At 55.5% G+C, this 13,389-nt stretch overlaps 1 protein-coding gene across 5 annotated transcripts in view; it reads right to left on the bottom strand.

Annotated features, from left to right (window-relative positions):
• RNF213 (ring finger protein 213) overlaps positions 1–13,389 on the bottom strand; it is a 117,994-nt gene that overhangs the window by 67,744 nt on the left and 36,861 nt on the right. For 3 of the 5 annotated variants that reach the window (XM_040456612.1, XM_040456608.1, XM_040456610.1), the window contains 8 exons: positions 12,563–12,736; positions 10,104–10,193; positions 8,622–8,744; positions 6,066–6,246; positions 4,312–4,485; positions 3,574–3,723; positions 1,072–1,661; positions 26–191 (listed from right to left, as the gene is read on the bottom strand). In XM_040456612.1, the coding sequence (XP_040312546.1) occupies positions 26–191; positions 1,072–1,661; positions 3,574–3,723; positions 4,312–4,485; positions 6,066–6,246; positions 8,622–8,744; positions 10,104–10,193; positions 12,563–12,736 (1,648 nt within the window). The remainder of the gene's footprint in view (positions 1–25; positions 192–1,071; positions 1,662–3,573; positions 3,724–4,311; positions 4,486–6,065; positions 6,247–8,621; positions 8,745–10,103; positions 10,194–12,562; positions 12,737–13,389) is intronic. The other 2 variants (XM_040456609.1, XM_040456611.1) reach the window with 2 other exon arrangements.

The following is a 13,389-nucleotide window of genomic DNA, read 5'->3' as shown; positions in this document are numbered from 1 at the left end:
TCCCTCCAGACGCCGACCGCCGTACCTCCGAGAGCCTCCCGGACCCAGCTAATGAACTCCTTCCTCAGGGACAGCTCGTTCAGACACTGGCACCGGGGCTCAGTGATGTCCTGCAGCAGCTTCTTGGCCTGGATGAGCTGCTTGCTGATCCGGTCCAGCTTCTCGTGGCGGAACTGGCTGAAGTTGTCCGTCTGCAAGACAAGGCTCTACTGTGCGCGGGACGGGGTTACCTGGAGCCCTGGAGTTGGAGCCGTAGCGACGACCATCCCGGAGGCCCCATCCCCGCCCTTCCTGCACTGGCGGGAGCCGGAGGCAGGCACATGGAGCCCCTGTCCCCGAGACGCCAGCACCCCCCCTGCTGTCCCCGGAATCGGTACAGGAACCACCCCTGCTCCATGCCTGGCGTTCTGCCAAGCAACGTGTGCCAGAAAGCCAGGCAAAAACTGCTACTTTTCCTACCTCGCGGGTAAGGGCACGGACCCCCGGAGCAGTGACTTACTCGAGGGCACGCTGCTGGGATTCAAGGTTACGTGTGCTTTAATTCCAAATTTTGTGCTAAACTTTAATCATCATCGCAAGCGTCTATACCATACTGCAGGTCACGGGATACCCTGTCAATGCTCGCCTGAAGGGACACACCTCGTGGGACCCGGTTCTTGCCCGTAGCAGAGACAGCCTGCTGCGGACCGCTCCTTGCTGGCACCAGGGGACGCACAGAGCCGGGCGAAACCAACCCCTCTTTTGCCCCTCCAGCCCCTCTCTAGCCCCATGAGACCAGATCACTCCCTCCAAATCCCCGGCTACCGAAAGAGGGTCATCGCCCGTTCCCCAGGTCTCGGACCTCACGCCGACCCGGGGAAACAGCGAGTGCCAACGGCACTCACGCTGTTTATAAACAAAGGTGGAAACAAGGCCCTGGGCATGATCTGGCATCGAATGAGGTGCAATCAAGAAATGCTGGGGGGAGGCTGTGGAACCATCCTGTCCAGCCTCGAGAACCCAGAGAGCCCGTGAGACACCCCCGCCAACTTCCCAGCCCCCCACCCCAGGGGTCCCTGGCAAATAACTTACAAAGTTTAACAACGTGTGCAGGACACGGAAGTCACCGGTCAGGCCCAAACTGTCCTTGACCTTCAGGATGACCTTGGCTGAGCTGACGGCCTGATGCAGGTGATGGTACTCCCTGATCTGCCCAACACGGTCACCGATCCAGTCTCTTTGGTCGCTGCTGTCCAGGGCACACATAAGCTGGAGCTCGACAGTGAGGTTGTTGTATTTATTCACAAAGTCGTTGAACATGACATTGACCTCCTGAAAGGTGATCTCTCCTGACTTCAGATCCTCATACAGATCCTGATACTTCTCGAAACAAGGGCAGTACAGATACTTATACGCTTCTTCAGGTTGAAGTATCTGCCCTTCCAGCTCCTTCCCGGGCTCTCTCAGCGCCCTCGCGGCTTCCGCCCAGAACACCTGGAAGAGGTGGCTGTCCTTCAACCAGTCCATCTTCCTGGCCATCTCCTGGACCTGGGGGCTCAGGCTGTAATGTGTCGTCCTCTTTACGTCCGGGGAGGCGGGCGACAACCTCACGGTCACGGCGTCGCTCAGACGTTTACCGTTGAGGTCCTCTGCATGTTTTCTGATCACCTCTTCCAGATCCACTTGGAAACCACAAAGGAACGTCAGAAGTCAAACCTCCACTCGCGGTACCGTTCTACTTTATTTTCCCCATGGTTACCGTCCTCACTGCTCGAAACGCAACTTGCGTGAACGCGCTTGCCATCATTCTTCCTCAGTAAGGACCCACCGGTCTCCCCACAACCCCCCCTGCCCCCCGCCCCAGCTTGTTCGTGACTTTCCACAACAAAGCAAGCACGGTCCCTTCTAGGCACCTCCGGGCGCATGTGACCGTGTGGACATCGCCCGCCTCGCTCCCTCCCCAAACCCGCTCCAGGGCCACAACAGACAAGGTCTTGGAAAAGTCATAAACCACGACTGGGAGGAGCGGAAAAGACCACAGCCAGAGCAGGAGGGTGGTGGGGCGTGGAATTGAAAAGCAGACCCGCAGCCACGGCTAAGGCCGAGTTGGGCCCCAAGGCGAGGGCCGCCAGCCCGCAGCGGGCAGGCTGGGATTCCCTGGTGGCATACACACAGGTCACACAGGTCGGTGGAGAGGAGGGAGAAAGTAAGGAGGCCTGGATCGAAAGGCTGGAGAAGAGGTCCGATTTTCACGCACACCCCGTTCTAGACGGCAGGCCGCCCGCCCGTCTCCACCTCAGTCAGAGACAGCTCTGACGCGGAGCGAGTTTGGCAACGGGAGAATCAGGCGTGCCTGGACGCATGTCCTCCCTCAGAAGACGACGGAGGGGTTGTAACAAAGAGGGACACACGCCGCGGGCAGCGGAGGAGGGGAGGCAGGAGCAGCACCCTGAGAGAGGACCAGAACACCCACACCAGATGCAGACGGTCCTCCAGCCCCTCTCGTCTCTCCACCCCCAGGACCCCGGCCGCCGGGCCTGTGCCCCCCACGCTGGTCTGACCACCCCTGGGACAGGACCTAACGTGCCCTTGAGGCCCAGTTACACCACCCTCAGGGGCTACAGCCGGTTCGCTAGGCCCCCCCTCTTCCTACAGATGGAAAAAATCCCAGACACACGGGGGGATCTTTAACGTGAAAGACAGAAAAACATCCACATAAGGACTTGGAGGAAACAAGAAACTCTGGGGACAAAAGGCAAGGGAAACCTCTAAGCCGAAAATGACAATAATCTCAGAAAGACGAGATGCCGCGATGGTGAACAGGAGCAAGATTAGCACGAAACAGGGTCGTTTAGAGAAAAATCAAAGTTCTTGTAAATCAGCGTGACAACGGAGACGAAAAACGCTAAGGGAAAGGCTGGATGCCAAGGGGCCGAAACTTCTCAGAAAGCAGAGCAAACACCAAAGGGACAAAAGTTGAAGAAGAGATCCACGGAAGCGACGCGGCTGCTGCGGGGGGTCTGGGACCCAACGGGGCGTGTTCCCGCCAGAGGAAAGGTACCAGTGAGACAGCTCACGCGAATTTCCCGGGAGTCAAGGACGTGGATTTCTAGATCAGGAAGACCTACGTATGCCCAACACGACGGATAGAAAAGCAACCCGGACCTCGGCTCGTCACTATGAACTCTCCAAAGAGCGGGGCCGAAAAGATCGCCAGAGCTTCCGGACAGAGAATGACCAGTGGTCAGAGTCACATCTGACTTGGGCTTGTCCACAGCGACAGGGACAGTGGACCAACGCATCCAAGATTGGGCAGGATCTCCCCTCTGTGATTCTGCGGCAGCTAACGCTCGGGCCCGGGAGACCAGGGCGGCGAGTGGGTATTCGGTCAGGTCATGCGGAGGCACAGCGGTAAACAGTGAGACGACCAAGGTGGCCCGTGTGATGCGGTTAAAAATGGACACGTCACGAAATGCCTCCCCCCCAAGGTAGACGCTGCTGTGTGACGTGTGTGGATGGTGCCCTCGGACCCTCCCCACCTCCCCTGCCCCGGGGACCCTCCATTTGGTCCACGTGGGCTCCCCGGACTGTCACCTTTCACCAGGTGCTTCACCTCCCCGCACAGCTTCAGAAGACTGTGGACGCATTTCTTCTCTTTCTTCAGAAACTTGAGCTCCTCCTCCCTCCACTCCAACACTTCCTTTACACCCTGCTTCTTCTCTTGGGGTGAAAGGCACTTTCTCTCTGGAAAACGAGAGAAGCCCAGTAGGAGGAGCAAGGGTATCCTTTTCAGCGAAAACCCTCTAACCCTAACCCTTTCTCTTTTAGATTTGTTTTTAACGTTTATTTATTTTGAGACATGAACGGGGGAGGGGCAGAGAGAGGGAGGCACAGAATCCGAAGCAGGTTCCAGGCTCCGAGCTGTCGGCCCAGAGCCCCACGCGGGGCTCGAACCCACGAGCAGTGAGATCATGACCCGAGCCGAAGTCGGACGCCCAACCGACTGAGCCACCCGGGCGCCCCTCTGCCAGCTCCCTTTGAGGATGCTCTGAGGTCACGGCCGCGGGGAGGGACGCGGCGGCTGCTACGTGCACAGCCACGCTGCCCACAGGCCCACGGGCCCAGCCTCGTGGAGAGAAACAGGGCAGTCTTACCGGCCCATTCTTTTATCACTTCCCCACCATTTTCCTGAGGATTAGAAACCGTCCCCTCTCCACTGACCGACAGGAAGAGCCCCTCATCGTAGGAGGATGTAGGTCGCCCCTCTACAAAATACGCGGACACCCGCGGTCCCTGTCCAGGAACCTCAAGTCCGGTCCCGCTGACACTCACTTAACTGACAGATGTCGAGAAACTGATTGGTGTGCTTCATGATGAGCTCCAAGTGTCCAACCAGGACAGTGCCATCCAGGAGGTCCTCGGTAACTTTCGTGAACACGGAGTCGGCGGTGGCCAACAGCTTCTTGCCGTCCTCTGTCATGTTGGCTAGCACCTTCTCATCGGTTTCTGAGCAGGTTGAGAACAGAGTTAAAGGAGCGGGCGCCTGCTCCTGCCCCCCGCCCCCCGCCCCTGCACGACACGGCGCTGCCCCGCGGCCTCCTTGCTATTCTGCCCCCACCTGCACGCGAGACCAGCAAAGGTCACCCTGTGTCTCCAGAAGCGTCTCTCCCTTAGCCCGATTCTGCTTTCTGGAAGGCTTCCCAAACGACCTTGCTCATAAAGGTGACTCCCGCCATGGCAGGAGAGGAGAGCCGCACTTCTCTGGCTTTTAAAACCTGAGCCCCCTTCAGCACGCTGAGGGTTGTTCTGGAACTACTGTCTCCTTTAAGCCCTGCGTCATGAGAATCCGTGCAGCGGAACAGTGGCCTGCACCAGGGACGCGCGGGTGCCCAGCGAGGGTGACCCGGAGGGTTTGCAGGGGGCGTTTTTGCGGAGACACATCAATGTGAGGGTTTGATATTCTGCACAGGTTGGCTCTCTTGCAAAAATGGGAATTTGAATTTTAAGATCAAGTGAGAGGACAGAATTTTTACTTTATGTTTAGTTTTAGTTTTTTTAATTATTATTAATTATTTTTTTAATATTTATTTTTGAGAGAGAGAGAGAGAGAGAGAGAGAGAGAGACACAGCACAAGCAGGGGAGGGGCAGAGAGAGAGGGAGACACAGAAACCAAAGCAACTCCAGGCTCCGAGTTGTCAGCACAGAGCCCGACACGGGGCTCGAATTCATAAACCGTAAGATCATGACCTGAGCCAAGGTCAGATGCTTAACCGACTGAGCCACCCAGGCGCCCCTAAAAGCGCCCATTAATTTTAAAAGACACAAATGAAATCTTTCCAAGTGAGTAGCTTTTAACAAGGCTCATGAAACCACCCATGCCCCCATCAAAGACCTCGTTTTATGCACACAACAGCACTGACAGGCAAGACTCCGATGTAACGGAGACTCTGAATCCTCCAACTGGGATTTTTTTTGTCCTAAATCCAGTGCCCTTGCCCTACATCTGAACCTAATGACTTCTACATAAACTTGAATACGACATTTTCTGGGCAATACGTATCTCCCCCTCTCTGACCACGGAACACCCGGGGCGTGGGGGGGGGGGGGTGGCGGCAAAGGAACAGACGGTATTTATTTTGTTGTGAAAGGTCGTCAGCATCGGCTTCGACGTGGACGCTGATCTCAGAACAACAGAGAGTGCTTTTTAGAGCCAGACACACTTGGGTTTGGACTTTAGTTCTTGGTATTTATGTTTGAGACCTCGGGTGAGTCACACTACGAGCCCCCCGCCTCGGCTTCCTCGCCTGAAGAACAGGGATCTTTCGGGACTGTTTCAAGGACCCTATGCTGGCAGTGAAGCTGGGGCATGGCAGGCACCCAGGGAATGGGGGCCACAGAGCAGGATACCCTGGATCCTCCTGGGCTCCTCCCTCCCGCCCCTCCCGTCCCTCCCTCCTCCCTTCTGCTTCCCTGGTCGAACATCAACCCGCCCGAGTATCAGGTCTAATACTCTGTCCCCCACCCCGGGGCTCAGGAAGACACAAGCACACGGGACAGACACACCTGCACCCCCCCACGGACATACCGTATAACTTGAAGAGATGCTTGACGTCCGGCCACGTGAGCAGGTGCGTTAACACCCCATCCATGTCATCCACGGCTTGCCCGTTGCTCCTTGGCCAGGACTTGGTGATCACGGCCGACACAAGACTGCCAAATTTCTGCAGGTCGTGATGGGAGATTCTTTCAAGAATGCTGGTCTGAGACTGAACAAAGAGAGGGAAATGCGGGAGGTTTTTCGGGAGGGTTTGCCTTCGAAGGATGTAAATAAACCGCTCATTCAATAGCATTCCAGAAATCCTCTGTGGTTTACAAAGCCTCAAAAAAAGCAAGAGAAGAAAATACTTCCCTTTTCTTAGCGCATTTCTGTTTCCCTGCATGCCGTGTCCTCACCTGACAAACCTCAGAGACGCAGAAACAGAGGCAAAAAATACACACAGATGCACCTGCACGGCACAACCCGTTTCCTCGGGCTCACGGCGGCCTGCTGCGGGTCTCCTGGACTTCCCAGAAAGGATGCCAAACGTAGTATGAGAAAGCTGTTAATACGCATACCCTGTCCTAAACCATGATTCTCAACTGTAATGCGTTCAGCACATACTCTGTAATCCTCCTTCCGATTCCCCACACAGAGATGGAACATCCTCCTTCTTCAGGTTCAAAGTTTTTATAAAAAGTTTCGGTAATTGGGAAAAAAAGCAGGGATTCGTTTACAATAGCTACTTTTTGATATTTAAAAGGATGAAGCAAAGCCGTATCCAACAACATATAAAAAGGATTATACACCATGACCAGGTGGGGTTTATCCCGGGGGTGAAAGGTTGGTTTAACACAGAACGTTTTTAATGTTTATTTATTTTTGAGAGACAGAGAGAGCGCATGAGCGAGGGAGGGGCAGAGAGAGAGGGTGACACAGAATCCAAAGCAGGCTCCAGGCTCCGAGCTGTCAGCACAGAGCCCGACATGGGGCTGGAACTCACAAACCGCGAGTTCATGACCTGAGCTGAAATCGGATGCTCAAATAACTAAGCCACCCAGGCGCCCCTGTTTTCGTGTTTTTTTTTTTTTTAAGTTTTATTTACTGTTGAGAGCGAGAGAGCGAGAACAAGCAGGGGAGGGGCAGAAAGGGAGAGAGAGAGAGAATCCCAAGCAGGGTCTGGGATATCAGCACAGAGCCAGATGTGGGGCTTGAACTCCCCAACCATGAGATTATAACCCGAGGCTGAAATCAAGATTCAGAGGCTTAATCGACTGAGCCACACAGGTGCCCCAAAGATCTGTGTTTTGTAAGTTTATTTATTTTGAATGAGAGAGAGAGAGAGAGAGAGAGAGAGAGAGAGGCAGAGAGAGAGAATCCCAAGCAGGCTCTGAGCCGTCAGTGCAAAGCCCCATACGGGGCTCAAACTCACGAATGGGGAGACCATGACCTGAGCTTAAGTGGGACACTCAACCAACTGAGCCACCCAGTTGCCCCATAACACGGAACATTTGTTAATGTGATACATCGTATCCAGAGAAAACAAATCGCACAGTTGTCTCAGCAGACACAGAAAGCGTTCAGACATCCAATGCCTTTCCACGATAAAAACTCTCGACTAGAAGGAATGCCCTCAAGCTGACGAAAGGCGTCTCTGAAAAGTCCACAGCCGACGACACGCTCAGAGGCACAAGACTGAGGGCGTCCCCACTGAGATGAGAAGTAAGGCACGTCTGCACTGGGGGCTCTAATCACACCAATGAAGGGAGAACGAGATATAAGGCATCCAGATTGCAAAGGAAAAAGTAAAACCATTTCTCTCTGCATACGATGTGATTTTATGTACAGAAAGCCCCAAGCTCACCCACACACAGAGTGGGAGAGGCTGTTCCGAAGGGGCCAGGAGGGGCAGCATCTCTTCCCACTTTGCAGGAAAAACCCTACGTGAGTTGACAGGATCTTTCCAAACTCATTGTCTTCTTCCATAAATGTTCTGCCAGCCTTTGGGGTCTCTGACTGCACACGAGCTAAGCAAGTGTGAGCAGGTGGTAAAACCAGCCAGCAGCAGCCGGGGCGCCTGGCTGGCTCAGTCGGTTAAGCGTCCGGCTCTTGGTTTCAGCTCAGGTCATGATCTCATGGTTTGTGGGTTCGAGCCCCACATCAGGATTGGCGCTGACAGCATGGAGCCTGCTTGGGATTCTCTCTCTCTTCTCTCTGCCCCTCCCCTGCCCGCGCGCACGCTCTCTCTCTCTCTCAAAATAAATAAACTTACAAAAAAAAAATTAAAAACAAAAAAACAAAACAAACAGAAGACAATCCAGCAGGAATGAGAAGGACGTACAGGCGCAGCACTGGATTGCTTGATTCGGGGTCACCCGTGAGCGGTGCGTTAGCTGTGGTAGCAGGAGGCTGAGCGGCCTCTCGGGGTCAAGGGTACTGAACTTCAGGACCCTCCCTCTGGGCTAGAAGGGGGATGCCCGGTGCCCACGTTTGCACTGGCAGCCGGGGCTCAGAACCAGGGGGCACTGAACGGCCCCGAGCTGATGATGTCAGAGGACTGCCGTGAACCCAAACGCGTTTCCCACGCGGTGAGAGGCTGTTCACCTGGCAGGCCAAGCTCACTGCTTCAATGACACACTTCTCGAAGCATCTTGACACGCTGTCTTCTAACCCCATGGCATCCCAGTGGGTGCTGCAGAAGGCAGAGATCTGGACGAGAGGCCTCTCCTGCAACACAGGGCGACGGCGTGAGAGCTTTGGGGCTGCGCTCTAATACTCTGTGCAATAAAAGCGCCCCGATTGTCCTACCTTCCCCACACTGCATCGGGTCCCCGGGAGTTTACGTCACACCCCACCCCGACCATGTCCCCTGGCCCCGCCAACTGGAGCCATTAGACAAACGAGGCTGCGATGCAGCGTCTCTCTTCCCGCTTTGCAGAAAAAGCCCCTGGCCCAGCAGCTTGCAGAAGCAGGGAAACTTTGAAAAATACGCGATTCCCCCGTGCTTCCAATTTCCTAAAAACACCCCTGAGACCGTGGCGTACAAAACTCTCATATCATGTAAAAACGAGTCCTGATTTTCCTAGGGTCACAGGCTTTAATTAAAAATAAAGACACGGGGGCGCCTGGGTGGCTCAGTTCGTTGAGCGTCCGACTCTTGATTTCGGCTCAGGTCATGATCCCAGGGTCGTGGGATCGAGCTCCACGCAGGGCGCAGAGCTAAGCATGAAGCTTGCTTGAGATTCTCCCTCCCTCTCCCTCCTTCCCTCTCCCCTGCTTGCATTCTGTCTCTAAAATAAAAAAGAAAAAGAAATGAAAACATTTTTGTTTTCCCATTTTTGTCACCGGGGTTAGTAAGCAATCTGTCCCATTAGAAGCTACTGCACATGGGAGGGCTTTGCTCCATAAACCTAGGGTTTCCCTGGAGGCAAGACCCTTTCCCTCATTCTTCTCTGGAATATCACCTTTGGTCAAACTATTAAGGCCGGATCAAAAATGCAAGGTCACGGGTGCCTGGGTGGCTCAGTCGGTTAAGCGTCCAGCTTCAGATCAGGTCACAATCTCGTGGTTCATGGGTTCAATCCCCTCATCGGGCTCTGTGCTGACAGCTCAGAGCCTGTTTCAGATTCTGTGCCTCCCTCTCTCTCTGCCCCTCCCCTGCCCTCTCTCTCTCTCTCTCTCTCTCAAAAATGAATAAACATTTAACAAAATTTTTTTTTTAATTTTTTTTTCAACGTTTATTTATTTTTGGGACAGAGAGACAGAGCATGAACGGGGGAGGGGCAGAGAGAGAGGGAGACACAGAATCGGAAACAGGCTCCAGGCTCTGAGCCATCAGCCCAGAGCCTGATGCGGGGCTCGAACTCACGGACCGCGAGATCGTGACCTGGCTGAAGTCGGACGCTTAACCGACTGCGCCACCCAGGTGCCCCTTAACAAAATTTTTTAAATGCAAGGTCAGGTCTACCCCACGCCCCCTGCACACCAGGACCACCCATGAAATGCACCGTTCCGTATCTACAGGATGTTATGAATGGTCTGGCTTCACCAACTTGCTTCTGAAAAGAACACCCCGACTTCTCCTACCTGTTTGATTCTTCCTTCCAGGTCCCCTATCAATGACTCCTTCCAGCCATACTCCACGGGGAAGTTTATTTCCACCAGCCGCCTCCAGACCTGCAAAAGCCCTCATATCAGTGACAGCCGCAGGACAACTAAGGGCCACGATGAATTCTACGAGAAAGGAAAGACTGTTATGGCAGCTCCAGGGGCGCGGGACACCTGGGTTCTGACCGCATCTCTGTCACCGGTGAGCCGTGTCAGTGGCGAGGCAGGGCAGCCATCCTCGTCCCAGTCTTTGGAAAGGAAGGGCTTCGACAGGACCAGGCAGCGGGGATGCTCCTCCTACCGTGTAGCTGGTCTCTAAGCTGAACGTATCTGTCTCCTATTCTAGCTCAAGGAACTCCGAACATAAAACAAAAGTTGCAGGGACGGCCCGGTGAGACCCCCTGTTCCTTCACCTGGATTGCCCTGTTGTTGGTATTTAACAGCTGCTTTCTCGGTCTCCTTCGTGAAGCGTTTTCTGTGCAGAACCACAGGGAGAGAAGGTGCAGGCTCCGCGCCACGTGGTCCTCTAAACACGTGGGAAGGAATCTCCTGGCATCGTGGCCCTTCGGCCGCACGATCACGGTGCAAGCGTCACGCTCAGGGCGGTTGGTGTTGGCGGGACCCTGTCCCCTGACGGGGGTGATGGGGAGGCCGTCCATTCTTCTCTCTGTAGACTGTCTCTCGATCTGACTTGACTCCTAATTCTCCCATGAGGACAAGCAGATCCCCGACACCCCGCTTCCTAACGCTCACACCCACGGAGTTCAGCACTCGTGGATGAATCCTGACGGAGTCTACGATCACCGCCGTGTTACAGATGAAGGTTGTGACCACGGCGGTTTCCTCCACCTCCGTTGGCTGCATTCTCCAATAAAACGAGAAACTTCTCTTTCTCTCCTCCCCCCCCTTTCTGTTTCTGTAAACGTGTTTCAAGGGTTAATGAGCTGTCTGTTGTCCAGTCCCGGAATTACTCGTCCGGATGACCAAACTGTCCCAGGTTCGGCTAGTAGTCCCTTCGGACGACCTTCTGTTTCCTTTTTTCTAGAAACGTGGAATGACTCTAGACTTGCAGAAATATCGCAAAGATGCGACGGAGTGCCCACGTATGGCCAACTCGTGTTCCCCTTGAGCTCGTGCCTTACTCGGGCACAGTACGGCCGCCAAAGCTCGGAAACGGTGTCACCGGGTACCAGGAGCTAAACGAGCGACTGTCCCGGGAGCTGGTCTGGGACGCGGGCCTGCCACCTACCAAAGGGGTGTCAGGCTGTGGGGCCAGCTGTCCTGCCTGAAGCCCAGGTTTCTTTCAGTGGGGATGGTAAAGCCAGGCCTGGGGGTGCTCGCGACGCTCAGGGGCCTGGCCGGCATGACTTCCAGGCCTTTCAGTGGAGAGAGCTGGGAGCCCCTCCAGCCCTCCAGGTCACGAGCTCACAGCAATACCACGGGCCCCTGGCCCTCTGCCACGTCTGCTTCTCCACAGTGAGAAAGACGCCTGGCTTCCGAATCCCTGTGCCCGGTGCTCACACAGACAACTCCAGAAGCGCTCCGCCCGTCGCACTACCAACAACGAAATTTCTAAACAAAGCTCAAGGTTGACGTGCGTTTTCTTCATTTTGACCTCAGACTCTGTCCCTCTGAGGGTGAGTGATAGGACTTCCGTGCTCCAGGCATTTGGATTGATGCCCCCTTCCGTGTGGAGAAGGGTTAGTTAAGTCTGAGACGTACGAGCATCACCAGCCCTGTGCACGCACAGGGTCGGCTGTGTGATTTTACCACTATCCCGCTCAAGTGTCCTGGGAGGCAAGCACCTGCTGAAATCTGGGTCGAGGGGGTGAAGGGGGCCATCCGGTTGGGTGGCTCATCCCTTCTCTACAGCTGCGTCCTGGCAGCTGGCTACAGTCTTCAAGAACACAGCCCGGTTCGCCCGCTGTGGGGCTCTGAGGGAGTCCCCGGGGCTGGGCTGCCCGCGCTTTGGTCCACTCTCTCGTCATGTCCCCCAACCCCGTCACCTCTTCTGTGAGACGGGGCTAACAGCCACACCTGCCTCAGAGTAGATGTTCGGCTACATTTTAATCAGTATTATCTTACCATTATTAATTACTGCATTTAACTGAGAATCCTCTCGTGTCAATGGACCACAAGCCACCCTTCGCTCATTTTTAACGCTTGGGGGATTATTCTGCCCAGTTTCCCCTTCAAGTAACTCTTGCCTTTTCCTGCCTTTTCCAGCCAAACCGCCTGCCAGCGTCCTTGCTGAAAGGGAGCCCTCTCCCCGCAGGCCCCGCGTCTCAGCACCTTCCCCCGGGGCCTGTGGCGGGGGGGGGGCACGGTGGACCCCACCAGGTGGACCGTGGGCAGCACGACCAGCCCTGGCTGTGCATCCTGGGGACAGAGCACGGGGCCAGCGTGCCGCGTCAGTGCCTTGGCCCCACACAGCTCACCTTGATTTCCTCCTCGTATTTGAACGTGACCTGCGACCTGTAGCTGAAGAACATGCTCCTCTGAAAAATGCTCTGAAGCCAAGCTCTGGTCTTGGCGACCGTCCCCTGGAAGACCGTTTTCACGGAGTTCTGCTTCCCGGTCTCCTTTCCTGGGCCTTCAGCTGAATCCGGCTGCTGAGGGAGAGAGAGGGCACGTAAGGGTCCCCGCACCGTGACTCGGGACATTCTGGAGACGCCACTCCCCCTTCCCGATCCGCGGCAGGTGCTCGAGAACCAGCCACATCGGAGTCACATGAGCGCGTTCGAGACCTCAGCCTCGCCTACGTTTCAAGGCACTTCGATTTCACGGGACTCTGTGGCTTTGCTCTGCGAGTGGGCGGCTCGGGCAAAGCAGGGGGCTTGGGAAGGATAAGCCTTCTGTCCCTGTGAACTCCCCCCAGTGCAGCGACAGCACAGGGGGACTCCGCCTTACCAGTAAGCAGGCCACACCAGGCCGCCTTCTCCAGACTGGCTGGGAGAGGACGTGCCCCAGTGGCAGAGCCTCCAGCAGCCCAGAGACGCCCCAACTGGTGCACCACGCAGACCCCTGCTCCTTGGACAGAGGTAAACCCGAGGCCGCTTCCGTCCACACTTTTTTCCCACGAGGTTTCCCCTACTCCGAAAAATCCTTTCTCCCTGGGGTCCGGGCTCTGGCACTGGGGTCCGGGCCCTGGCCCTGGGGTCATGGGCCCTGGCCCTGGAGTCTGGACTCTGGCCCTCGGGTCACGGGCCCTGGCCCTCGGGTCACGGGCCCTGGCCCTTGTACAAGCTCTGACCCTGGGGTCACG

This window comes from Herpailurus yagouaroundi, unplaced genomic scaffold, assembly GCF_014898765.1.
Source record: "Herpailurus yagouaroundi ecotype Mexico unplaced genomic scaffold, PumYag 217, whole genome shotgun sequence".
Classification (NCBI taxonomy): Eukaryota; Metazoa; Chordata; class Mammalia; order Carnivora; family Felidae; genus Herpailurus; species Herpailurus yagouaroundi.
The sequence above is the reverse complement of the archived record's forward strand: the minus strand, read 5'-3'. Positions and strand labels throughout refer to the sequence as shown.